The following is a 25,139-nucleotide window of genomic DNA, read 5'->3' on the forward strand; positions in this document are numbered from 1 at the left end:
TGCAGTGCTTGCACCTGGACACACCTCTTCTCGAGCAACAGAATACAAAGAAACCGTATGGGACTAAAAATAACTGCACGCATGCACAGTTGGGGCAAATTCTGGACCCAAAAGATGCAAGGACACCAAAAAACCCAACTGCCACTTTTGAAGATCCTGGAGCAAAAACGGGGTGTCAGGAGCAAAAGCAGGGTACTGCGCATATGCCCCCTGCACTCAGTACCACCTAAGGGGTGGACCAACCACCCAAGCCACTCATCTGGCCCGACCCCTAGACACACCCCTACCCTCACCCCACACCCCCTTGGGGAGCAAGCAAGCAAGCAAGGGAACCTGTTGTTTGTTCTCACTGCCCCTGCTGCAGCAGGGGCCCCAATAAAGCCTTGCCTGAATTCTTGTCCGGCCTCTAGTCAATTTCTATTGCTTGAGGAAGGCCAAGAACACTGGTCAGTAACACTATCAAACATACACTGTACATCTTCTTTAATTATTAAGAAAATGGCACACTGATGAGAAGTAAAGGATGTCCATGTTAAAAATAAAGATTAGGATTGCCCTGGTGGCGCAGTGGTTAAGAATCTGCCTGCCAATGCAGAAGACACGGGTTCAAGCCCTGGTCTGGGAAGATCCCACATGCTGCAGAGCAACTAAGTCCATGCGCCACAACTACTGAGCCTGCACTCTAGAGTTTGCAAGTCACAAGTACTGAGTCTGCACTCTAGAGCCCGCGAGCCACAATGAAGAGTAGCCTCCACTCACTGCAACTAGAGAAAGCCCGCGTGCAGCAATCAAGACCCAACACAGACAAAAATAAATAAATTTATATATTTTTTAATTTAGAAAAAACAATAAAGATTAAATGCCTCCTTTCCTGGGACACCAATGTTTAGCTGCCCAAAGAAGTAAAGTGTAGCATCTGCACCAACGCCACCTCCACCATGGGGAGAGGGCATGCAACTGGCTGAGCAGGAGACACAGAATCTAAGAGCTAAAAAACCCTGAAAATGGCAAGAAAAGCCATTTCTGGGGGAAATAAATAGCCAGCAGCCAGAACTTTGGAGACAGCACTTAAGGATACAATCCTCCGTAGGACAAGCAAGGATGGAGATTCAGTGCTTAAAAATGCATTTGGAACAACTGTAGAAGCAGAATTAAAATTAGCTGCAATTGGTAATAAGAACCTTTACACAAAAATAACAGCGATGAGAAGTAACAATAGCTATTGTTTTTTTAATTTAATTTTTTTTATACAGCAGGTTCTTATTAGTTATCTATTTTATACATATTCGTGTATATATGTCAATCCCAAACAATAGCTATTGTTGATTGAGCACCTGCCAGGTACCGGGCTTAGTGCCAGCTTCTTTACATTTATTCATCATAATCCCTGCAACAAATCTGTAAGGCTGGAATAAGGCCAACACCCATCTCTGCACAATGCTTTGTTGCCTCTTATTTCATTACAAACTCTCAGTAGGAAAGAGTAGTGTGGAACAGGCAAAAAAAAAAAAAAAAGAGAAAGGGAACCCATAGTGTAGTAGGGAAGAACAAATCTGACTCCATATTGGATCTGTTTCTTTAACTTTTGTATTCTATCGCTTTCGCTACTAGTTAAGAATGTTGCCTATAGCCTGAAATATATAGGATAGCCCATTCTCAAGGCTCTGACCTCTAAAGGTAACTTTTCCATTCGTATAGAGATAAAAGGTTACAGAACAGAGAATAACACTTGTCTTGTTGGAGGTTTATAGGAACATTGTGACCGGACTTATGTGGCCAGCTGCAAGAGCAAAGGATTCCTACACCAAGAAGTTTGCAGCAACCAACCTCACCCCCTCCCCTTTCAGTATAAAAGAAGCCTGAATTCTAACTGAGGGAAGATGGTTCTTTGGGACACTAATCCACCATCTTCTCGGTTGGCTGGCTTTCTGAGTAAAGTCTCTATTCCTTGTCCCAGCAACTCATCTCTTGATTTATTGGCCTGTCCTGCAGGTAACAGGACTCGGTAACAGTAGCATCATTTCATTCTCCTTAGCACACAGCACAGTGCCTGGCACATAGTAGTCACTCAATAAGTATTTGTGGAATGAATGAAGAAGAGGAATTTATATATTAATACCAAAATTTTAATAATGGTTAACTTTGGAGGGTGGGGCTGGGAGTTGCATTTTCCTGTGTGTTTCCCCAAGATTTCTGCATTAAATTTATACTTTTGTAAATTGGAAAATTATGAGCATATATAACTATATGCAATGTTTAAATATTTTGAAAATTGTGATCAATTTAATTCTTAAATGAAGAGGGTTTTTTTTGTTTTTGTATATAGAAAATCTTATTTAGATTTCCCACAGATCACTTTAGGCTGTAATTTATTAGTACACATAAATCCGAGGTTGTATAAATGCCGCTTAGAAATCAACTTTTAGCACCAACGACAGCATCTGCAGAATGCCACTGTGAAGGTGGCTCTGAATCCCACATAGAGAGAGGGCTGCTGCAGCTTTCCGCTGGGGAAGGGAGCGACTGTTCAGGGCACCTCTTCTGTTCCCTGAAAAGGGAACTTCTACTTTCATCTATGGCCATACAGATCTTAAAAAAGAGAGAGTCCTAAACATGTTCCTTAAATCACAAGTTGGGGAAGGAAAAAGTTTTCCTCTACCCTTTCTAGGTTCTTCTGGCTGGTCTAAGAATTAAACTGATGTGAGATAAATTAACAGGAGAAAATAAAATTTAAGTACACACTTACGGGGGTCCCATAAGAAAAATGAAAAAAGGACAAGTCAGTCAATTGAGACTTATATGCCATATGGGAGAAAAGGAGGGGGTAGGGGCTTGGACTTCATAGGGGAGGAAGGCAATTCACATGGAGATGGAGAAACAAATTTTTGGTAAACAAATGTTTGCTATGCTATGCAGAGAGGACACAAGAGAGGACTCTGGTCTCTACACCCTGCTAAGGTGCCCCTAACACACCTGGTCCATATTCTCTGGAGATATTTCTGGCTATAGTGCTTTCCTGGACCAGACCCTTTATCTAAATTCTTTTAGGCAGTTAAGGGGGAGGTAAAAAGAAAGACTTCCTGTGTTTTCCATTTACTAAAAATAATCAGCCTAGAATAATCCTCATGCCAAAGAGATACATTTGGGGGTTCCCCTACATCCGTAACAGCCAGCAATGAACAAAGGAAACCCCAGCAAATACAATGGCAGACAGATACAAACATTAGGATGTCAAGAAATCTGCTTAAAATATGCCTGAGTGTTATGGCATAATTCTGGAATTATGCCCTAAAATTCTATCCTTAGGTGGGATAATAAAAATGCTCTGGAATGTCAGTTTCTTTTCCCCAGTGAACCACTTTCTGATAAGCAATTTGATCCTCTGCTAGCTGATCTTGACCCAGAAACTGTTTGAACTGCACTCCTATTTTACAGATGAAGAAACTGAGGCTCAGAGAACTTGAGCCATCTGCCAAGGAGCACAGCTAGTTGAAAGCAAGTCTGAAAGAAGACTGCAGGTTCCCTGATTATCTAATATTTCCATGGTACCCACTGCAGACGAGGGTTTGTCCTGGCTCTTCTGGACATTTCACAGTCCAGAAGTCACTCCACACCCCCCTCTCATCCAGGTCCTCTTCATCCACACCATCACCACCTGCTTCCTGGAAGAATTCAGCATCTGGCCCATCTTTCCTTGTAGCCCTTTCCCCATCCTCAGCTGACATTTCTCCTGTCTTTAGCCTATAGGGGGCGGAGGTGCTCCTTGCCTAAGGGGCTCTGTTCCACAAGCTCTGTGGACAGGCCCAGCCCTCTGGATGCCACTTTTCTCTGACCCCTCTCGGCAAGTAGCTCCTTTGTGGATGCTGCTCCTTGCAAGATGGATGCTTTCTTTTAGCTGTAGTTTAATGAAGGTCAGAGTAGGTTCTAGCCAAGCAGCCTAGGTCAGGAGCTTAGAAACAAAGCAGCTACGTACACTTGAGGCTTGCCCTGTTCTCAGCCCAGCTTTTCTGACAAGACAGCATTTTATAGTTTTTGCCTCATTTGTAGTTGTGTGGCCCTGTCCCCTTACCGCATTCATGAGATCCTGTCTCTAGGATCTGCCAGCTTCCCCGTTTCCTATGCATTTGGGGCTATTCTTTGCTGGGCCTCCTGGATAAGGGTTCCTGCCTCTTAACTCCCCCTGCTGGTTGCTGATTACATTTTAGGTTAAACCACATGATCAGTATTTGCTACCTACAAAAATGTCAATTTCATTTGGTTTAACTTAATATAGGAAAGTCCTACATGAACACCAAGACACCAGACACTGTTGAATTGTACCTGGGTGAAATATGGAAGCAAGGTTATCTTTCTGGTGTTGTGCTTTCATTTTTGCAGAGCCTGACCTTTCTAGTCACATACATACTGTATTGTCATACATGTCACTGCACATGTGTGTGTGTGTATAAACACATGTGTCTTGATACCTGTTTATTTTATTTTCACTGACTACCCTTTAACATGGGAACATATTTGTTTGTAATTAAAAACAAAGCTAAGGCCCTAGGTCCTGCCTCTCAGCAGACACGGAGGGCTCCTGTTCACAGCTGTGCCCTCGGTGGGTAGATTTCAGCAGGCACCACAATATTTGGATGTCCTGAAGTGGAAACAGCAATGTCGTTCTGCCATAGGCTTGGTTCCCTGCCAAGGGAGCAGCTAAGCTCCAGAACAGAGGTGCCAGCACATCTGTCTGCTTGGGAGGAAGTTTTGGCTCAGTCACCACAGAAGGTCTCAAAGTGAGGCTGGAGCAATTTGCAATTAGATGTTCTCATTTGCATTTTTCTTACTAACAGCTATTTAGAGAAGAGCTTTAGAAATGCTGGCTGATGATTCTGGGAGCTAGGTCTGCTTCTATCCACAGACCTGCAGGCAGAAGGGATTTCAGCTGCGCTAACACTTAAATACTTAAGGGAAAACACTTAAAAAGCAGCTATTCCACCTCACTTTTTGTGTTAGTGATAGTGTATCTGTTCTCAAGACTGTTTACTATAGCAGACACTGGATTTCTCCACATCGTCTGGATGATCTTATACAAAGCATTCAACCTTTCTAAGTTTCAGTTTCCTTATCTGTAAAATGGGATAATAATGTGTTCCTTATAGGATTATTGTGAGGGCTACTTAGATAATGTTTACTTTCTAGTGGAGCAAGCAGACAGTAAACCATGATTCAACTGTTAAGTGTTTAGTCCTCGTGATGCTGATGAAAAGGAAATATTCAAGGTACCACAGAATGACTAATAGGGATCTGGGTTGGTCGGGGGTACCAGGGGAGGCTTTACATCTTAGGGAAGCTATATTGAAGAATGATGTCATTATTATATCTAGTTAGGAAAAGACAAAATAGGCATCTTGAGATGATTGCAAAAATTTAGATCTGGAATGCATGGTTTGGGGTAAAGGAAGCAGGTAAGACACAGTGACTATCAATAGGTGTTTTCTTATTCTGTTAGTGTTTCTAAATGTGCTTGATTAAGCAAACTAAAGGAACTGAATAAATTGGAAGGAGGTTCTTATGTCTGTCTGGTGCAGGGTTCTCAACAATGGCACTGTTGACATCTTAGGTGGGATACATCTTTGCTGTGGGGACCTGTCCTGTGCACTGTAGAATGTTTAGCAGCGTCCCTGGCATCTACCCACCACCCCCAGTCATGATATCCCCAAATGTCTCCAGACATTGCCAAATGTCCCCTGGTGGGCAAAATCACCCCCAATTGAGAATCGCTGCTCTAGTGAATTCATCTTAGAATTACATAGCACTTGGAGTATATAAATTAGTAATAAATAGTCCCCCATCTTTGAGGACATGGGAGAAAATACAAAAACAAAAACACAGTCAGCCTGAGCCTTGGTCAGAGTCTGGGTGGGTCATTTGGGATGATGAATTCTGCCTGAGACCTGACTGTGCTGCCCTGTTGTCAGTGTCATAAGCTGGAACTAGCTTGCCCAGAAGCCCTATCCCTGAGTGGCTCCAGGTAAGCCTGGTCAAAAGAGGGACCTGTACAAAATTTGGGAGGCAGGTGAAGCACTGGCCATCCCTCTCAGGACTTTGAGGTCTGTTACAGTGATGGACAGTTGCACCGCTGACTCCAGCTTATCCTCATTCTCCTCCACTCCTTGTCCAGTTCTTCCCAACAGCTGGTCCTGCTGCCCACCAGCACCCCCAGCTCCCCACCAGAAATGTGACTATGGAAGTGCAGAGGTGGGAGCCTCACAGTGACAACTTTCTAGGACAATTCTGTTTGGGTAACTAACTGGATGTACTTGGCTTCTCAGAGTTCCCTGCAAGCTCTGACTTGTCCGTCAGATGAGTGCTTCAGGAGGTCAGTTAGGGATTACCCTCTAACCCCATGATCCCTCTTCCAGAACTGCACTTCCCCATCTCCTCCCACAACTGGGTAACATCAAATTTCTATCAAAAATCCAACCCCTAACACTCATAGTAATTGAGTCATTGAATGCTGATAATCTCTCTCTATCCTTAGCCTTGCTCAGAACCTGAATTTCAGAAGCAACTGCCCTCTAAGCCATTGTTAGTCACATCCATCCCCAGGGAGGAAGCTGAGCACATGAATCATCACCCAGAACAGAGGTGGAGAGAAGCAGGACAAGCAGTCAACTTCCTTCCTAATTCAATGGGTCCTAATAAATTTATCTCTACTATGCCTGTTGCAAGAGCTCAATTTGTTTTGTCTGCACTGGAAGATTGTAGACTAGAAGAAAATTAACTCTTTGTAGGCTGAAAGAAGAAGGCTTTCCTGTGAGCATCCTCAGGTTTAGGATTTGAGCTGGGGTGATAAGTTCAGCCGAGCAGGGCCTCCACATCCCAACTGAAAGTGGTGACCACACTGCATCCTTGACATTGCCTGTGTTTTAGTTCAGGTTCCCCAGAAGCAGACTCAGAGATAAGGATTTGAGGCAAGCTGTTCACTTAAGAGATGTTGCCAAGAGACCCTGAGGGAGGCATGGGGAAGTGAGGCAGGGCAGAGCAGGCAGCTAATAAAGGATTTGTTACCAGCTAGTGACCACCTGGGTAACTGGAGCTCAATTCCATTGGGGACCTCTGGAAACCAGTATAGAACACACCGAATCATCCCAACTGGGGCTGATGACTCTTGGGGAGGAATTCTTGACATATACTTCTGAACTGCTCTGCACACAGGCAGAAGATCCTAGATGCCAGAGATACAGATGCTGGGAGCTGGACATTGGCCAGTGTGCACTAAAATGGTGAGGCCCAAGAGAATATACAAAGAGGCAATGGGGCTTCCCTGGTGGCACAGTGGTTGAGAGTTCGCCTGCCGATGCAAGGGACACGGGTTCATGCCCCGATCCGGGAAGATTCCACATGCCATGGAGCGGCTGGGCCCGTGAGCCATGGCTGCTGAGCCTGCGCGTCCGGAGCCTGTGCTCCACAACGGGAGAGGCCACAACAGTGAGAGGCCCGCGTACCGCAAAAAAAAAAACAAAAAAAAACCAAGAGGCAATGACAGCATCTATTACTCCCTGCAACACCAGAATTTGTGCATAAGACTCAATACTCAGACGGAAACCAGATCTTAGAAGAGACAAGCAGCAAAAAATTAAAAAGGGTGTGTCCTGGGTCTTGCCTCTAATCTCAGGAAGAGGTTGACAGCACTGTCTTTGAATCTTAAGCTCTGCAAACTGGAGTCTTCCATACTCACATTCCTCTGGTCAATTTAGAACAATGTGGAACATACTCTATTTATTTGCTCAGCTTATTTATTTCCTATTCTTCCTGGCTTTACATCATCGTCAGACTTGATGGTCATTCCTGTTTCCTCTTCCTTTGGTTCCACTGAACCAAACAGAGGAAAAGAGGTCTGAGGATACTGGAAGTGGCCTTTGGGTGTGGAATTTAGCTTCTTAGGAAAACTGATCACACAACATTCTGATCTCCAGGAGGGCCCGCCTCAACCTGTATCATGCACATAAAGGCATGCCATAGAGAAGTGGTCCCCTAGTTCCCTTCTCCATACTGTGAGTTGGCTACTTGATAGAAAGGACAAAGAGATTACAGGAGTATCTTTGCACATTCCTCTCCTGCAGGAAGTGCCTTTCGCCTTTGAGGGTCTATCATGCTACATGATTGAGATGGGCCAGGGCAGGGCTCTGGGGAGCCGATGGTTGACTCTGGCACCTGAGGACTTGCTCGGGTGGAGCCTTTAACGGAGGAGGGCCAAGGGTCTTGGGGGTTCCTGTGTGGCCCAGGGTCACTCTAGAGCATAACAATGTATAAAGGGATCCACAGGAAGGACTAAAATAAGAATGAAATGTGCCTATGACTGGAGTGTCACTTGTCATGGAATTCAAAGGAGAGACAGTGAGGGAGGTACGAGAGAAGGAAGAAGGGGAAAGAAAAGAGGGAGAAAGAAAGAATGAAGTGACGGATGATAGTGTTTTCTGCTGTGCAGTCCGTGAGATGGTGTCATCTTAATTTTGAGATGACATCCTGAAGCTCAGGGAGGTCAAGTGACTTTCCTAAGGTGACATAGCTAGTCAGTGGCAAAACTCAGATTCAAACCTGCTCTGACTCCCAAACCAATGCGTGTTCCACTTTGCACACCAACATAAGCATTATACTTGGCTGGAAGCTGGATGGGGTGCAGCTCTAGCAGAGGTGAGGAGAACCCAGTAAATGCAGCTACCCAAGTGTTACTCACTACCTCTTCATTGACATTATTAACAATAACTGAGTAATACATAACATTTGAGAAATTACTGTGCGCTATAATACTCTGCATACCACTTAATCTTCAGAACAGCCTCACAGCACATTAGAGAATTACTTGGGGAGCTTTTATTTTTTTGTTTTTTTTATTTTTTAGGCCATGTCATGCAGCATGTGGGATCTTAGTTCCCTGAACAGGGATCGAACCTGTGCCCCCCTGCTTTGGGAGCTTGGAGTCTTAACCACTGGATCGCCAGGGAAGTCCCCTTGGGGAGCTTTTAAACATATGAACACCAGGGGGCCCCACCTTAAATTACTGTATATTAGACTCACTTGGGGTTGGAACAGAGCATTAGTATATTTTAAAAGTCACCAGATACTTGTGATGAACAACCAGGGTGAAGAACCATTGCTTAGAACAATGGTTCCCGGACTCTAACAGGCATCGGAATGCCCTGGAGGGCCGATTAAACAGACTTCTGGGCTTCACTCTCAGAATTTATCATTCAGTGAGGTAGGGACTATAATTTCATATTTTGAACAAATTCCCAGGTGACACTGATGCTGCTGGTCTGGGGACCTCCCTTTAAGAACCACTGATTTAGAACAACTTTGAGGATGGTGTTAGCGAGTGATTTCCACTTTACACATTAATCAGCTGAGGCTTGGTGATGGCCAAGCCAGAGCTTGCACTCAGGTCTGTGATCTATGCCCTTAAAAAGCTATGCTCTGTTTGCCTCATCTTGTACACAAGTTGATTGGGCCTGACTTTACCAAATGCTTCACTAGAGAGCAGTTATGGATGAATCCCAGCATTGGGTAAAAGTCTGCTGCATTAAATCAGTTCCAAACTCTTGCCTGCTAGCAGTGAGGAAGAAGCATTAGAGATTATGAAGCTAATTTAGCTTCATTAATCAGGATAACATTAATTGCTCCAGTCTTCTTAATGAAGGACTGCTAATGCATGCAAAAACACTTCATCCAAGACAACTTCCAAGCGCCTCCTCCCGGGCCTGTGCTCAGAGACCAAACTCTTCCAGATAAATGTTCTCTCCTGAATGGACTCAGCTCTCTGTACTGCCTGCCTAGGCAGCTAGGATGTCCCTTAGAAAGTACAACTCCTGTTCCAGATAATCCCTGGAGCAAGCCTCAGATGCCCCAGTGATGGAGGGCTTTGGCCTACGTGGCACTCAGGATGGTCTCTCAGGTCAATTTAAATCCTTTGTAAATATCAGAAGGTAAAGCCAAAGAGCACCATAAGGAAAATGATTACAAATTCAGTCTCCTCCAGCATTTTTTTATTGCCATAAAGGTGAATTTCAAGACCTCAGATACCTAAGTGATTGCACTTTCAACTTTAATCAATTTACAATTTACAATTTAACTTCTAAGACAGATTCTTGGAGGAGGCCAGCCTTCTGTTTGTGTGCTCTCCCTCCCACATCCTCCCTCCATACAGGCTTTCTCCTTAGAGTAGTGGTCTTTTCATTTAGAAAAGGGGTATGGAGCTGAGAAATGCCCTGATAAGATTATTCCCTGACTCTGTTCCTTCCTTCCATTTTGTCCTTGCTCCATGATTTTTTTTTTTTCTTGAGAGCCATACAACCAAGAAGCTGTCAATAAACACAGGAAACGGTCTTGTGTAGATTCTCTAAAAGCAGAGCCTGAGACGGACTGCTGAGCAAATGATTGAGGGGCTCCTTTCAATTTCCCTAAGAATAAGGAAATCAGGCAGGAGAGGGAAAGAGAGTGGGAGTCAAAGTGTGAGTTCAGCTGGAGTCTAACCTCAGCCTGATCCCACAAAGAGCTCTGGAGCATGAGTTATATCAGGGTATTCCTTCCTTGAAGCAAGGGGGACAGCCCTTTGTACTTTGTATAAGTAAGTGATGGGCTGTGGGCCATTGATGGGAAGGGCATAATATCCCAGGCATTTCCAAAAAGTGGTTCCCAACAGACCAAGGGCAAATCTCAGGCTACAAAGGCAGCTGTCTAACACTCACAGAAGCTGATGACAGGTGCAACTGCCAGATAAAGGGGATCTGGGCACCAACGGCATCTACCATAGGAACTTTGCAGAATCAAGGTGACTCTTCCTCATGCATATGTGTAGCAAGTGCAACTGGGAAGTAGGTGATGTTTTCCTTCTGTCGCCTTTCTTCGGGACTTGCTGGAGCCCTTGCTGGAGGGAAAGCAGTGGCTTTCCCTCTCTCTGTATTCATACCTCTGCTGTAGTCCTTAGGTATGTTAACATGATTTATTGTCAGTGTCTGTCTCCACATTGAGAGCAGGAGCTCCTTGTGAGCTGGAATCCTGACCCACTCATTTTGTATCCTGAGAACGAGGGCAGCACCAGGCACAGGCAGGGGCCCCCTAGTTTGTTAACAGCATGACCTAAAGCTTTCCTGTCCCTCCTCTTCATTCACACCTCTCAGTTCAGTTCCATCAGGGCCACTTTCAATGAAAGAGACAACAACCAAGACCTTAAGAATGCCCATTTCTGGAGCTTGAAAAGTGCTTAATGTAATTGCAACTGTGTGGAAATAAAATAAAGACAGATGGTCTCTGTAAACAGATGACAATGCACAGAAGGTTTAGTCATTCTTGAACTCACTTTGGTCCAAAGAAAGACCCACTAAATGGCTCTGTAAAGCAAGAGCAACAACCTGTACAGATATAAACAAGAAGGGACAGACCATTCTTCAAGGTATTAACTGGTATTTGGAGAGACAGCATTTGCTATAAGGAGTAAGAGCAGCAGAACAACTTAGGAATAGAAGCTCGTTGTGCAAAGCTGGTAACCCGTAAGGAGGCACCACCCTGGCATTATTCTGATATGTAGAAATTGGTTTTTTCAAGTATATTACAAAACAACATCCTCTAGTTAAACTAAAGATCTCCCCTTTCCATTTATAAGCATGAAGAATTATCACTGCGGTACAATATTCATAAGCAAAAAATAACTTGCGCAAAAGTGATGCAAATACTACTTCAAAAGAAGAAAAGATTGCATCACGAGGGCAGATTAAATACGTGGTTTTGCTTAAAATCCCCCCAAAATTACCAAAAAAAAAAAAAAGCAACACAATCAAGTTCTTGATTTTGAGCAAGAAAAGCTCCATCTAGACACACTGTTTCTAATAAAAAGATTATGTGAATGCTGGAGGGGATTCTCTCACTACGTAGCCACTTAGCCATTGTGATGTTCTCTTCTAAGATACATGATTAGTGGAAGCCGGGTTTTGTGCCTGAACCTAGTACCATTTTTGTGGTCTAGGAGGTCTTCATCAGAAGGTGGTTTCCCTGGACCAAAGGCAGATCCTCTCGTCCTGCCCTGGCCAGTACCACAGCAACTTCAGCAGCTAGAGCACTGTACTAGAAGGAAAACTCTCCCTAGCACTTGCGGATATCAGGGCTCTTTTGGTAGGTCTCCACTCCTGCCCACTTTTCCTGGACTCCATTCCCTTTTTGATGGTTGGTGGTGAGTAGGGGGAGGAAGCTGCAGTTTGGGGGGATTTATAAAGAGAATTGCTAAGAGATATGATGGAGATGGGGTTGAGGAACTCTGAACACCTCCAACAAGCCATGGAAGGATGATTCCTGGTTTTTTTGATTGTTAGGATTCCTGGGGTTCTAACCCAAGGACTGGCCCTGGGAGGAAAGCATGTATGTCTAACACGTCCCTCAACATGTGCTCTCATTGCGGTGGCTTCTCTTGTTGCGAAGCACAGGCTCTAGGCGCACAAGCTTCAGTAGTTGTGGCTCGCGGGCTTAGGTGCTCCGCGGCATGTGGGATTCCCCGATCAGGGCTCGAACCTGTGTCCCCTGCATTGGCAGGTGGATTCTTAACCACTACGCCACCAGGGAAGTCCCTGATTAGTTTTGACATATGCGTATATCAACCTGGGAAGTTCCCTCATGCCCCTCCCACACATTCCCTACATCCCTCTCTCCCAGAGGCAACCACTATTCTGATTTCTTTCACCATAGACTATTTTGGTCTGTTCTTAGCTTCATATAAATGGATGCTCTTTTGTGTCTGTTTTTTTGCATTCAACATAATTCACTGAGATTTATCTTTGTTTCTGCATGTATCAGTAGCACATTCTTTTTATTGCTGGGTTGTATTCCATTGTATGAAAATCCCTGTCCTTTTGAGCATAAGCATTTCTACTTTTCTTGAGTAAATATTTAGGCATGAAATTATTGGATAATAGAACAGGTGCATGGAAATCACTTCTTGTTCCAAAAGAAAGATGGGTGTCATTGACAGTGATTTAAAACTTACTTGACATCTGAACTTTCCTGGTGGTGCAGTGGTTAAGAATCCACCTGCCAATGCAAGGGACACGAGTTTGATCCCTGGTCTGGAAAGATCCCACATACTGTGGTGCAACTAAGCCCGTGTGCCACAACTACTGAGCCTGCATGCCTAAAGCCCATGCTCCACAACAAGAGAAGCCACTGCAATGAGAAGCCCGCACACTGCAATGAAGAGCAGCCCCCGCTGGCAGCAACTAGAGAAAGCTCCTGGGCAGCAATGAAGACCCAATGCAGCCAAAAATAAATAAATTTTAAAAAATAAATAAAAATGTTTTAAATCTTAAAAAAAATAAAAATAAAAATTACTGACATTGAAAGCCACATGTTACAGAAACCTAGCCTCTTCTCATAATCAAATTTAACTATGGGCATGAGCTGAATTGAACTATAGCCAGCACCTCCCTGTTCAATAGGAATAGTAGCCATATAAGGAGAGCAATCAGAAATAGCTAACTACCACCTCCAGAGAGAGACTCCCTGGCTTTGGTATACCTTTAGAACATAAAGAATTAGAAAAGGGGATTGAGAAAGTAAGGTTTACTCTAGGGGATACTAAACATGGTACTCTGGCTGAAACAATTTCATGTGGCAATGTAGCTCTTTGCTGAAAGGGTTAGGGAATTTCCTGTGGTCCAGCATGCCTTGGCTATGGGCAGGGGCAGTACTGGATCATGAGGACCCTTATCTGTCAAGCCAAACAACTTGAATGTTATGTTAAGGCAACAGAAAGCCATTGATGGTTTATAAGCTAGAAAGTAAGAGGATCAAATTTAGGTTATAGAATGATCTTTCTTATCATGGGCTGGACAATAGATTTACAAAGGAGACGCGTTGGAGGCAGGGAGAATAGCTGAGAAGATGGCGGGGCTGGGACTGTCATCTACATGAGAGTCAGGAGTGTCTGAAACCAGGGTAGACGCAGTGAGGATGGGGAGGAGGAGCCTGAATTGTAGAGTGTGAAGGAGACCGAATCTCCCCTGAAAGCTGGGCTGCCGAGGCTGAGAAAAACAAGGCGGTAAGAATGACACTCTTGATTTCTGACGTGGCTATTTAAGGGGATGCAGTGTCATTTGCTGCTTCCAGAAACAAAGGCGAAAGAGAGCTTTTGCAGTGATGGAGGCATAGACATGAGTTGAGTTTTGGGCATGTTGAGTTGGAGATGTGCCCTGTGGGACAACCAAGTGCAAGTGTACAGGAGACAGTTGATATTTTGGTCTTTATCTCAGTAGCAGACCAGGCTTCATGGATGTGCAACCTATACAGTCACACAGGGCCCTGTGCTCTGAAGAACCCCTTGCTGGGCATAATGTTCTGTTGTCACCATCTTGAAATTCATGATAATTTTAGAGCAAGGGACCACACATTTATATTTTGCACTGGGCCCCACAAATTCTGTAGCCGGTCCTACCCAGTATACTGATCCATTCTGGGGATGAGTTTGTGAGTAACCAGCATATACAGCCAATGGAGTAAAGAAGAGTATATATAATTTGAAGTGAGAAGAGAAGAATCTAGGGGTGTCCCCTGAAGAAATATATATTTAAAGGATGGGTGAAAAGAACTGTACAAAGGCGATGGAAAGGAGCATCCAGAGATATCAGAGGAGAAAGAAGCCATGGATCCCACGGACACAGCATCTAAGAAGGTGGACAAGTACAGGCACATTACAGAATCCAGAGAAAATTACAAACAGATTTTTACTTTTTCTCAATGCTATACACTGGTCTGTATGGAGACCTCTATCAAACATGTGAGTCCCTTTTCTCTGTTTTTCCTCCCTCTTCTCTCCTCTTCCCAGCGCTCACCTGCCTTTTCTACACCTCTGCTCTTCCTCCGGGGAGCTTGATTGTGAAGTAGCCACACGAGGTTCTGCAACTGTGACAACAGTTCTTGATGATGGAAACCTGGGGGGGCAGGAGAGTAAGGGGCAGGGGTGAAAGGGAAATTGTAGCTCTAGGTCGTTTAGATTCTTGAGACTTGTATAACGATGCACTTGTCACTCATGCCAAAAACAAACAAAACTGCCTGGAATTGATATCTAATCATGTCCCATCATAGCTAATACTGTTTGAATGCTTACTACATGCTGGCCACTCATCTAAGATCTTTACAGTGTGGTATTTCCCTCAGCTCTCACTCAAACAGGGGAGGTACTATTAGTCCCCAAGTAAACCGCTCTGAAGCATAGAAAAAGTGATGACTTCCAAACTCTTTTTCTGAAGCCAACATAGCTCAGATAGAAAAACGTGACAAAGAGCACATGCAAGGAGGAAGGAAGGAAGGAAGGGAGGGACGGAGGAAGGAGTAGACCAATCTCACTTATAAGTAGTGGCAAAATATTACAGGCAGGAAAAATTTAAGAATCACCATCACCGTTGTTATATAACAAAGACATGTAATATAACTAATATCTAATACAATTAGACAAGAGAAAGAACAAGAGGTATAAATATCAGGATATCAGAAAGGCACAGGCAAAAATATTACTATGTGTTAATGATATAATTTCATATTGGAAAGTTTAAGAGAATCCATTGAATTTTACAAATCAATGATTATATTTTTTCCTTGAAGGCATTTTTCTTTCTGATCTAGATTTCCCTTCAATTTCCTTCATTTAAGCTTTACAGTCACAGTGGCTTTACATTGCTACAGTTGGGTCTTCTGAGCTAAGCAGTGAAGGCAGCAGTGAGCTCTCAGCTAAAGGGCTGCACGGCAGAAACACTGGTGACCGTGTTCAGAGGTGGGTACCTGGAGCCTGGGGTTAACTGAGCCACTCTCCCCTTTGCAAACTATTTCTGTGATTGATGGATATTTTAGATGAATCTGCATATTAGTAAAATACAGTGTTGCCATCTGTGTCCCTTTCTGTAACCAGAGCAAACAATGTATTTTCTCTGTTATGAGGAAAAAAAAAAAAAAAGGAGAAACCATATAATAGCTTCCTTTGCTGTGATTTGAGTCGTAATTGTCAACTCCCTAATACATTAAACTGTAAAGATTTTGAAGGCAATATGCGTCTCAGCTGGGAAGCCTAAAGTAGGAGTAAACAGAAGGAGTGTGGGATGGAAAGGAAGGAAATAATCATGCAGAGTATCTTCAACTCTCAAAAAAATTTTTTTTTGAAAGTAAGCATTGCCACAAACAGGAAATATTAGAGTTATTCCAAATGCCCATTAAACATACCATCAACCTGTCTGAACAAAGCTGGGATTGCTTCCTAGGAAGCAGTAATATTTCCAGAAAATAAAAAGGAAAATATTCTTTTTGCCAGTCAGTGCAAATATTGAGAAATACAAACTAATTACAAACAAAAGAGAAAAGATCATAAGAAAGATGGAAGGTATCAGGGTGCAAGTGTATTTTCCTAGTTCCTCCACTCGTTGGCTTCATGAGCCTAGAAGAGTTACTTAACCTCTCTGAACCCATGCTTTTACATTTTTAAAATGGAATTACTACGAATAATGTAGTGGTAGAATATTATTAAAGTGAATAAAGCAAATGAAACAAAAAGTGTACATATAGTATGCTTCTTTTGTGTGAGAGAAATAATGAAATAAGACACTAAATAAGCACCTGTTTATTTTTGCAAAAGGAAACACAAGAAGGATAAAACCAAAAACAAATGAGAGAGCTTACCTAAAGGAGGTGTGTGAAAAAGGGTGGAAGGGTTGGGGGACATGAACTGACACTCCTCTGAGTATTTGGTTTTTATATAGTTTTGACTTTTGGAACCATGGTCATGTTTTTATATAAACAAAAGGTTAAAAACTCAACAAGCGTGAGGAGGGAAACCTTAAATTGAAATACAAACAAAACCAAATGTATTTAACTCTACTTCAAACAAACAACATAACCAAACTGAAAGGGAAAATAAAAAGAACTGACCCATGTGACTTTGAACACAGTATTTTGACTATACATCCTCAGACTAAACTAAAAAAGAACTTTCAACAAATACTGAGCTCTAGTTAGTAAGAACCCAGTCCCACAGTGTGGTGTGTTAGCAATTCTAAAACAACTCTTTATACATTCTGAGACTGAGAAAATAAGTAAATATATTAAGGATGGGGAAGCTAAAATCAAATTGGTGGTTCTGGATTGGAATTGAAAATATCAGCATAAACTTATGGTTTCTAACATAGTGATAGACAGGTGATAGATAGATGTGTGTATATTTATATGTACAAACATATATTTCCCAGCTCTGTCCACTGGGAGTCTAGAAGCCATGACACAGCAATAGCAATGAGTACATCCAATGCCCAGATTTTAGTTTCTAAATAAACTAAACATCTAATAAAAGAAACCAGAACTCCTTGGAGAACTGGCTGATTCCACGACTGGGGCTAGGAAAGTATAAGGTGAGCTTTGAACATTATGTTGTGCCAGAAAGCAAGAAAGTGCTCAAAGACTGATAGTCATGCTAAAATGACGTGAGAGCTAACTCAAAGGCACACACTTGGCCAAATACGGGACAATCTGAGTACCAAATAGAATAATGACAGTACGTAATGGATTGGAACACACTGAATTAGGAAAGAATCCGTGAGTCTACAGCAATAGCCAAAAATAGAGACATGGGAGGGAACCTCTTCTTTACAAAAGAAGAGTGGCTAATAGATGTAGAAGGAAAAATAGAATTGGGGGCTGGGGGTTGTGGAAATACCATTTTGCAACCTCACTGTAATAACTGATTCAGCCAAGAATTATCAATGGATACGAACATCATTAAGGGAAAAGTTCTTGGGAAACAGAATATTCAAATGGTTTCAAATTGTCTCCCTGCAAACTACTCAGTTGCAAAGGGAAAAAATTATTTTCACAATGGGGGATACACAGAAACTATTTTTGCTTAAGAAAGTACCTTGATCAAATATTATATGTAAAGGAGAAGGAACAAGAGAGAGAGGCCTGCTCTCTCATTTAACACACAAGGTTATAATATAGACCTTTGTCACTGCGATAATACAAGACATAGGGATAAGAGATATAAATGTTTTTCTGAAAAGATTAAACTCTAGATGTAGATGATATGACTATGTGCTTAATTCAAGAGAATTAAATGAAAAACTATTTTAACCAATAAGAGAATTCAGTAAGATAGCCAGAAACATAATCAACAATCTAAAAATGCAATCATTTTCTATACATCAGAAAATGTAATAGAGAAACAGACTGATTCACACACACACACACACAAAAAAACTATAACAAAAACAAATGACACTCAGAATATGTGCAAGACTCATATGAAGGAAACTATTGAATTATCCAAAAGACACAGACTATCATGACCCTGATGGGACACCTCAATAATGTAAAGTTAACTGTTCTTTCCAAATTAATCCATGATTTAATCCAATGCAAAGCAAAATCAATGTTCATCAAAATCCTCAAAGTATTTAAGTTTTTTAAAGTTTATCAGATGACAAAATTAGCAAAAATTACCTACATATTTTTGAACTGCTTTATTGCTATGAAATTTACAAACATAAAGTTTACCTGTTAAAGTGCACATTTCAGTGGTTTTTAGTAAATTTATAGAGCTATGAAACCATGGGAATGTAAGTTGATGCATTTTTAGACAGCAATTTGGCAACATCTATCAAGATTTTAACTTGGGATATTCTTTATTGAACAATTCAACAATTGGGAAAACATTCTAGAGAAATGCTCTCACTCATGCACAAGGGTATATGTACAAGGATGCTAATTATAAGTTTGGTTCAGAAAATGGTAAACAATCTAAATATCTGCAAAAAGGGAAATATTATTCGAAAATTGAAATCTAAAAAGGGAAAATTTTAAATAAATAAGTGAATGAATATATGAAATAACACACAAGTCTTAAAAGTAGGGAAGAGATAGGTAGATGAAAGATAGATAGGTAGCTAGGTAGATAGGGAGGAATATGCTTACTGTCTTTTCTTCCTTTAACATGATTATTGTCCCTGTAATTTCAGAAATATAAGCAACAACCAAAGGAGACGAGTAATGCAAATAATGTACTTTTTTCCTGCTGACTTATTTGGCCAAGGTTTCTATATTTTGAGATCCTTGGTTCATAAAGCTAATTCTTTGTAAATATCTGAACTTTGTTAACTCCAGGAAGACCAGTACCTTCTTGTCTTTAACAATCTTGAAATAGAAAGAATATATCATTATTATTTTCACCTTAAATGAAATCAAGATGCTCTGCATTCTGAGTGAGTAATGCTGGATGAAAGCCAATGTTTTTGTGTGGTCCTTTGGTGTTTTCAAGGGTGTGTCTTTGTGTGCATATCTGGTGTTTTGTGTGTGTGTCTATGAGTGTCTGTGCATCTGTGTGTGTTTTAAAGAGGTGCTGGTTCTCACCAGTCTAGGAATTGTACAAATCCCCTGCTATCCTTCTCTTCCTGGTCCCCTCTCTCCACCCATGGCAGCTGCATTGGCATATGAATGTATTTGTTCTGTCCAAATGTCAACACTGATTGTTTTGAGCAGACGTGTCAAACTCTATCAGGGGCAAAGGAGAAAGGCTGTTCTCAGGTGACACCTACAGCCACTATCCAGGCTAGCCTCTGGTCAAAATATTTCATTCTCCCTATAAATCCGAAAAACAAGCTTTGTCAGATAACGTATCTCACTTAAAGGTTCAAAAGATATGGCTGTTAAAACCATATGAGGGGGGCTTCCCTGGTGGCGCAGTGGTTGAGAGTCCGCCTGCCGATGCAGGGGACACAGGTTTGTGCCCCGGTCTGGGAAGATCCCACATGCCACGGAGTGGCCAGGCCCGTGAGCCATGGCTGCTGAGCCTGTGCTTCGCAATGGGAGAGGCCACAAGAGTGAGAGGCCCGCGTAATGAAAAAAAAAAAAAAACCATATGAGGGGATACTGTTCAGCATAAAATGGACCTAACTTCTGATACGGGCTGCCACATGAATAAACCTAAAAAAAAATTCTATCACTGAAAGAAGCCAAATAGAAAAGACCACATATTCTGATCCCATTTACATGAAATGTCCAGAAATGACTCCATGGAGAAAGAAAGCAGATTAGTGTTGCTCGTGGCTAGGGGGTGAGAAGAGGGACTGTTTGCAAATGGGCAGGAGAGATTTTTGGGGGTGATAGGGATATTCTAAGACTGGATTGTGGTGATGTTTGCACAACTTTGTAAATTTACTGAAAATCACTGTACACATAAAATGGATGAATGCAATGGTATGTAAATTATACCTCAATAAAGGTGTTAAAAATATTGATACGATCTTGAAAAGACAGAACAATCAGACTACCCTATATTCACATTGCTGGGTTCTGTACAGTACAGAACACCTCACTGAGGCCTAAGACTAGATTACATCTGTATTCACCCAATGAGACTTTCTCATTTGATGGCTTACTCATTCACTGGAAAGTCTCAAAGGTAACACTAGCAGCTGGCCTTCACCCATGGGCACATGGAAACACTCGCCACATGGAAATCCTTCCCTTTACAAACTCCCTCTTCCAATCCCCTATACTCACCAACTGATAGACAACCAATCAACTGAAAAGAGAGTCCCAACCATCAATATCAATATACAAAGAGGTTTGGACAAGGTAGGCAAAAACATGATTAAGAAGAATCCATTCACATCATTATTGGGCCAAAGCAAGCCCAGTTAGAATTGTCCACTCGACTTCTAAATTGAGTGACAAGCAGGAATATCTACAACAAAACTAAGGACAAAATAGTTTGCAAAAGAAAGATGGAGAAAGTATATGGGTTATTGTAATAGACCCCACACCCCTGATCACAGAGGCAGAGCTGTGGCCCAGGGTGGGCCAATCTGTTCATCATTTGGTGACACTCATTGGTGTAGGGGTATGAATGTAACCAGGCTGTTTCCTCAACAAGTTTTTGACTCTAGCTAGAGGGAAACTGTTTTTTATTCCGTGATAATGGGGTGTTTGGCTGAGAGCCTGTAGGGACCAGGTATACACTGGGGGAGAAGGAAACAAATACAATGAGATAAGTACAGGCAAGAGCCAGAGAGGGTGCTGATGGATTGTGTCCTCAACTCCAGACGCCCCTAAGCCCAGCTCCTGCCCTGCTTCTCTTAGAGTGGTTATGTGACCCAACACATTTCTCATTTGTCCTTAAACTGCTTTGAGTTGGATTTCCATCAGTTGTAATCAGAACCTTTTCTAATATAAACTCACATTGGAAAAAGAAGTCAAAGAGAACTGGGACTCAATAAAATAGAAGTTAAAGAAGAGACACTACACTTCAAAGAATGAATAAAGCAACAGAATGGGATGTAAAAGTAATTAGCAGAATAAAATAAAGGGAGGGCAGAGAAACCTAAAACTGTCTCAAAACTAAAAATTCAAACTAGAAGCAGCAAGAAGTAGAATTGACAGTGCAGGAAACTGTATCAGGGACGTGCAGTACAGGCTTGATGACAAAAATCACAGAGCATTCAGAAGGAAAGGATGAATAAAGCAAATTTTCTGAGATAAAAAGATGACCTGCAGGGCTTCCCTGGTGGTGCAGTGGTTGAGAGTCCGCCTGCCGATGCAGGGGATGCGGGTTCGTGCCCCAGTCCGGGAGGATCCCACATGCCGCGGAGCGGCTGGGCCCGTAAGCCATGGCCGCTGAGCCTACGCGTCCAGAGCCTGTGCTCCACAGTGGGAGAGGCCACAGCAGTGAGATGCCCGCGTACCGCCAAAAAAAAAAAAGAAAAAAAAAAAGAAAAAAAAAAAAAGATGACCTGCACCTGGAGAGTAAAGGGATCCGTAGATTCCAGGAGAATGAGGGATAGTAACCTTGGAGCCATCACCAACCTTTACATGCTGGCATGGGTACATTTACAGAGGAAAATGATCTAGAGCAGCCTCAGAGAGAACAGAACACACACAGAATTCAGAAGAGACAAGAGTGTGCACCAAGAATTCTACATCAAGTGTCAGCTACACAACAAGAAGGTATAATGGAATTTAAAATGACATGGGGAGTGTTGAGCATACGCTCTTTGCTTATTTTTTTGTCTTTTATTTATGATTTGTTAAATTATGATATATTTGTGGATACACACCTAGGAGTTGTAGCCTAGCACTAGTCAGCCTTGTGCAAATATTGGCATGTCCTCTGGCATGTGAATGGATTCAGAGATCTATGCTGAAAAGGAACAAGTGAGAGTCATGCAAATGTATATGAGTGTGGGTCAAAAATAATCTAAAACTCTGACTTAGACAAATCTGAAGAGCAAAGAAATCCCAAAGGCATTAGGTCACAGGATTTACCTACTGATCTTCCATCTCTACTCATGGGCTATTCAAGGACCTAACCTAAGTGAGTGTCTTTGACACCTGGAGGGGAAGGACTAAAGACTTAAAGCCCCTATTCCAACTCAAATGTGTTAGGCCTTTGCAGTCCGTTGTGGTCTGATAGTTCCAGGACACACAGCTGAAGATCCAAATCAGCCCTCAACACCTCCCCAGTTGAATAATTATGGGATTCAGCAATGGCTGGGTGCCAAGAACAGATATGAAAAGACACAATTCCCCAAGATTGTGGAACTCCATCCAAAGGAGTACCCCGTTGAAAAACAGGAAAAGTGGAAAAGAAATAGTAGGTGAGGTTCTATTATGATACCAGTAATTTGTATCCCAATAAATGTATTGGTTCCCCAATAGCCTGGCTGCCCAGAGAGCTCCATTTTATACATTTAAAGCTGATTGGGAAGAAAACTGGAAATCTGTGACTCCACCCTGACTAAGGTCATCCACTACAGAAGACCCGAGGAAGATGTGATCAAATATGCCAGGAAACCTAAAACGAATGCTCCCTAACTAAAGAATTTACTTCAGGATATAACCCAGCCCTCTCAGAGGAAGAGGGAGAAAGGCAAGAAGGGAGCAAAAGGATGAGAACTTACAAATCAAGAAGCTGTGGCATTAAAGGGCACAGGAAGCCTTGGCTCCATTTAAATATATTATTATAGGGACTTCCCTGGTGGTCCAGTGGTTAAGAATCAGTCTTGCAATTCAGGGGACACCGGTTCAATCCCTGGTCAGGGGACGCCGGTTCAATCCTTGGTCAGGGAACTAAGGTCCCACATGCTGTGGGGCAACTAAGGGTGCGTGCCACAACTATTGAGCCCATGCGCCACAACTAGAGAGCCCGTGTCCCGCAACTATGGAGCCCACGTGCCACAACTACTGATCCCACGTGCCCTGGAGCCCGCGTGTCACAACTAATGAGCCTGCGCACTCTGGAGCCCATGCGCCACAACTAGAGAGAAGCCCGTGTGCTGCAACGAAGAGCCCACGTGCTGCAATGATAGATCCCACATGCCCCAACTAAGACCTGATGTAGCCAAAAAATAAATAAATGAATAAATGTTTTTTTAAATAAATAAATATATTATTATAGCGCCGCAACTAAGACCTGGCACAGCCAAAATAAATAAATAAATAAAATAAATATTTTAAAAATATAAATTATTATATATAAATATATATCTATGTATGATATATAATTAATATATTATATAAATATATAATAATATATTAATACACTTAATATACAATCAAATATACACATCATATTCTAAATAATTATAGTAACATTGATTATAAACATAATGTATTTGTATAGTTCTTAAATGAAAAGATGAATAATGTAAAAAATAATTTAAGGCAGAAACATAGCTCAGAGGAGACTTGTAAATGAGAAATGGCGACAGAGGTGGGAAGAAGTGTAAGTTGCTAATTTTCGCATCTTAATTGAGAGACAACAGAAACCTCTTGGTTTCTGAAGTTGTTCCACTGGTTTTGGTATTGAGGTTATTGATTTTAATAACTGAATTCTGGTCTAGCAATATCATAGGCTCTCATGAACCGCCAGTTGGAGTGTAACTGGTTGCCACTTTTCTGGAGAGTAAAGTGGCATAATGTAGCAAAGGCCTGAAATTCCTTCATAACCTTTGACTCAGAAGTTTTACCTTTTGGAAATTATCCTACAGTAATCAGATGTACACACAACAATTTGTGTACACTCCAAATCCTGTACAACTAGGAGGTGGCAATATAAGTCACAGTTCAAACAGGGGAATTTCTAAGAGTGAAAGTCAGTGCTATTAATAATACACCAGGACAACAGGTGTCAACAGGGTTGGTGCCAAACAACCCAGCATGTACTACAAGACCATAAAAATGTATTCTTTTTATAATCAGGAAAAGAGAGTTACTTTTTTTTTTTGTCTTAAGGCTGCGACATGCGGCATGTGGGATCTTAGTTCCCTGACCAGGGATTGAACCCACACCCCCTGCATTGGAAGCGCAGAGTCTTAACCACTGGCCCGCCAGGGAAGTCCCAAGAGTTACTTTAAAATCTACTAAATTGTAAGAGAAAACAAAAGGGCAACGAACAAAAACAGTGCAGGAGTTACAGGGCCTTCCAGCTTGCACAGGCTGAGATACTGCCAGTCCAGCATCGAAAGGAACAGAGCGACTTGGAAGAGTACTCCTGGCTCCCTCTCAGGACTCGTCTGCCCACAGTCTGCTGTTGGCCAACATGACCCTTTCGTGACTCTCTGCTGTACACCTAGGATCTTTTCATCCAGAGTTTTCTTAACCTTTAAATCATCAGAACAATCTAACAGAATCTTAACTACATAATGAATCAAACATCCAATAAAAGAAAAGTTACTCAATAATAGGAAGCCATTCACACACATCTGTTAATGCACCAAGAATGACCACACACAGACAGACAGAAGCTCTTATACAGTTTGTCCCAAGTGTCATGGAGGCTCAGAGGGTTGCCTCATTTGGTCAACCTTCCCTGAAAAAAATAAGATGAGGGAGGCTCTCAGGGAGGAAGACAGATTGAGGTAGAGTTTTGAAGGAAGTCTTCATTTTCAGGGACTGCAAGGAAACTTAGTGTAGCTGGTGCATGAGATATGAGTTCAGAACCCAAAGAGAAGATTCCAGGAAGAACAGATTGAGAAGGGTACATGGGTCCTTCTACTCCTCCAACTCCCATGATAACTCTCAGGTCTCAAGCTTGGTACCTAAAAAATCATCTCTGATTGTGTCAGGGGTGTAAGTGCTTTGCT

At 42.2% G+C, this 25,139-nt stretch overlaps 1 protein-coding gene across 1 annotated transcript in view; it reads right to left on the bottom strand.

The window, feature by feature from the left end:
* LOC309813350 (uncharacterized protein) overlaps nucleotides 1-25,139 on the bottom strand; it is a 439,697-nt gene that overhangs the window by 50,803 nt on the left and 363,755 nt on the right. The window contains exon 5 of the mRNA XM_082638167.1: nucleotides 14,856-14,954. Within this exon, the coding sequence (XP_082494293.1) occupies nucleotides 14,856-14,954 (99 nt within the window). The remainder of the gene's footprint in view (nucleotides 1-14,855; nucleotides 14,955-25,139) is intronic.

Source organism: Mesoplodon mirus, assembly GCF_964341445.2.
Source record: "Mesoplodon mirus genome assembly, chromosome: 12".
Lineage (NCBI taxonomy): Eukaryota > Metazoa > Chordata > Mammalia > Artiodactyla > Ziphiidae > Mesoplodon > Mesoplodon mirus.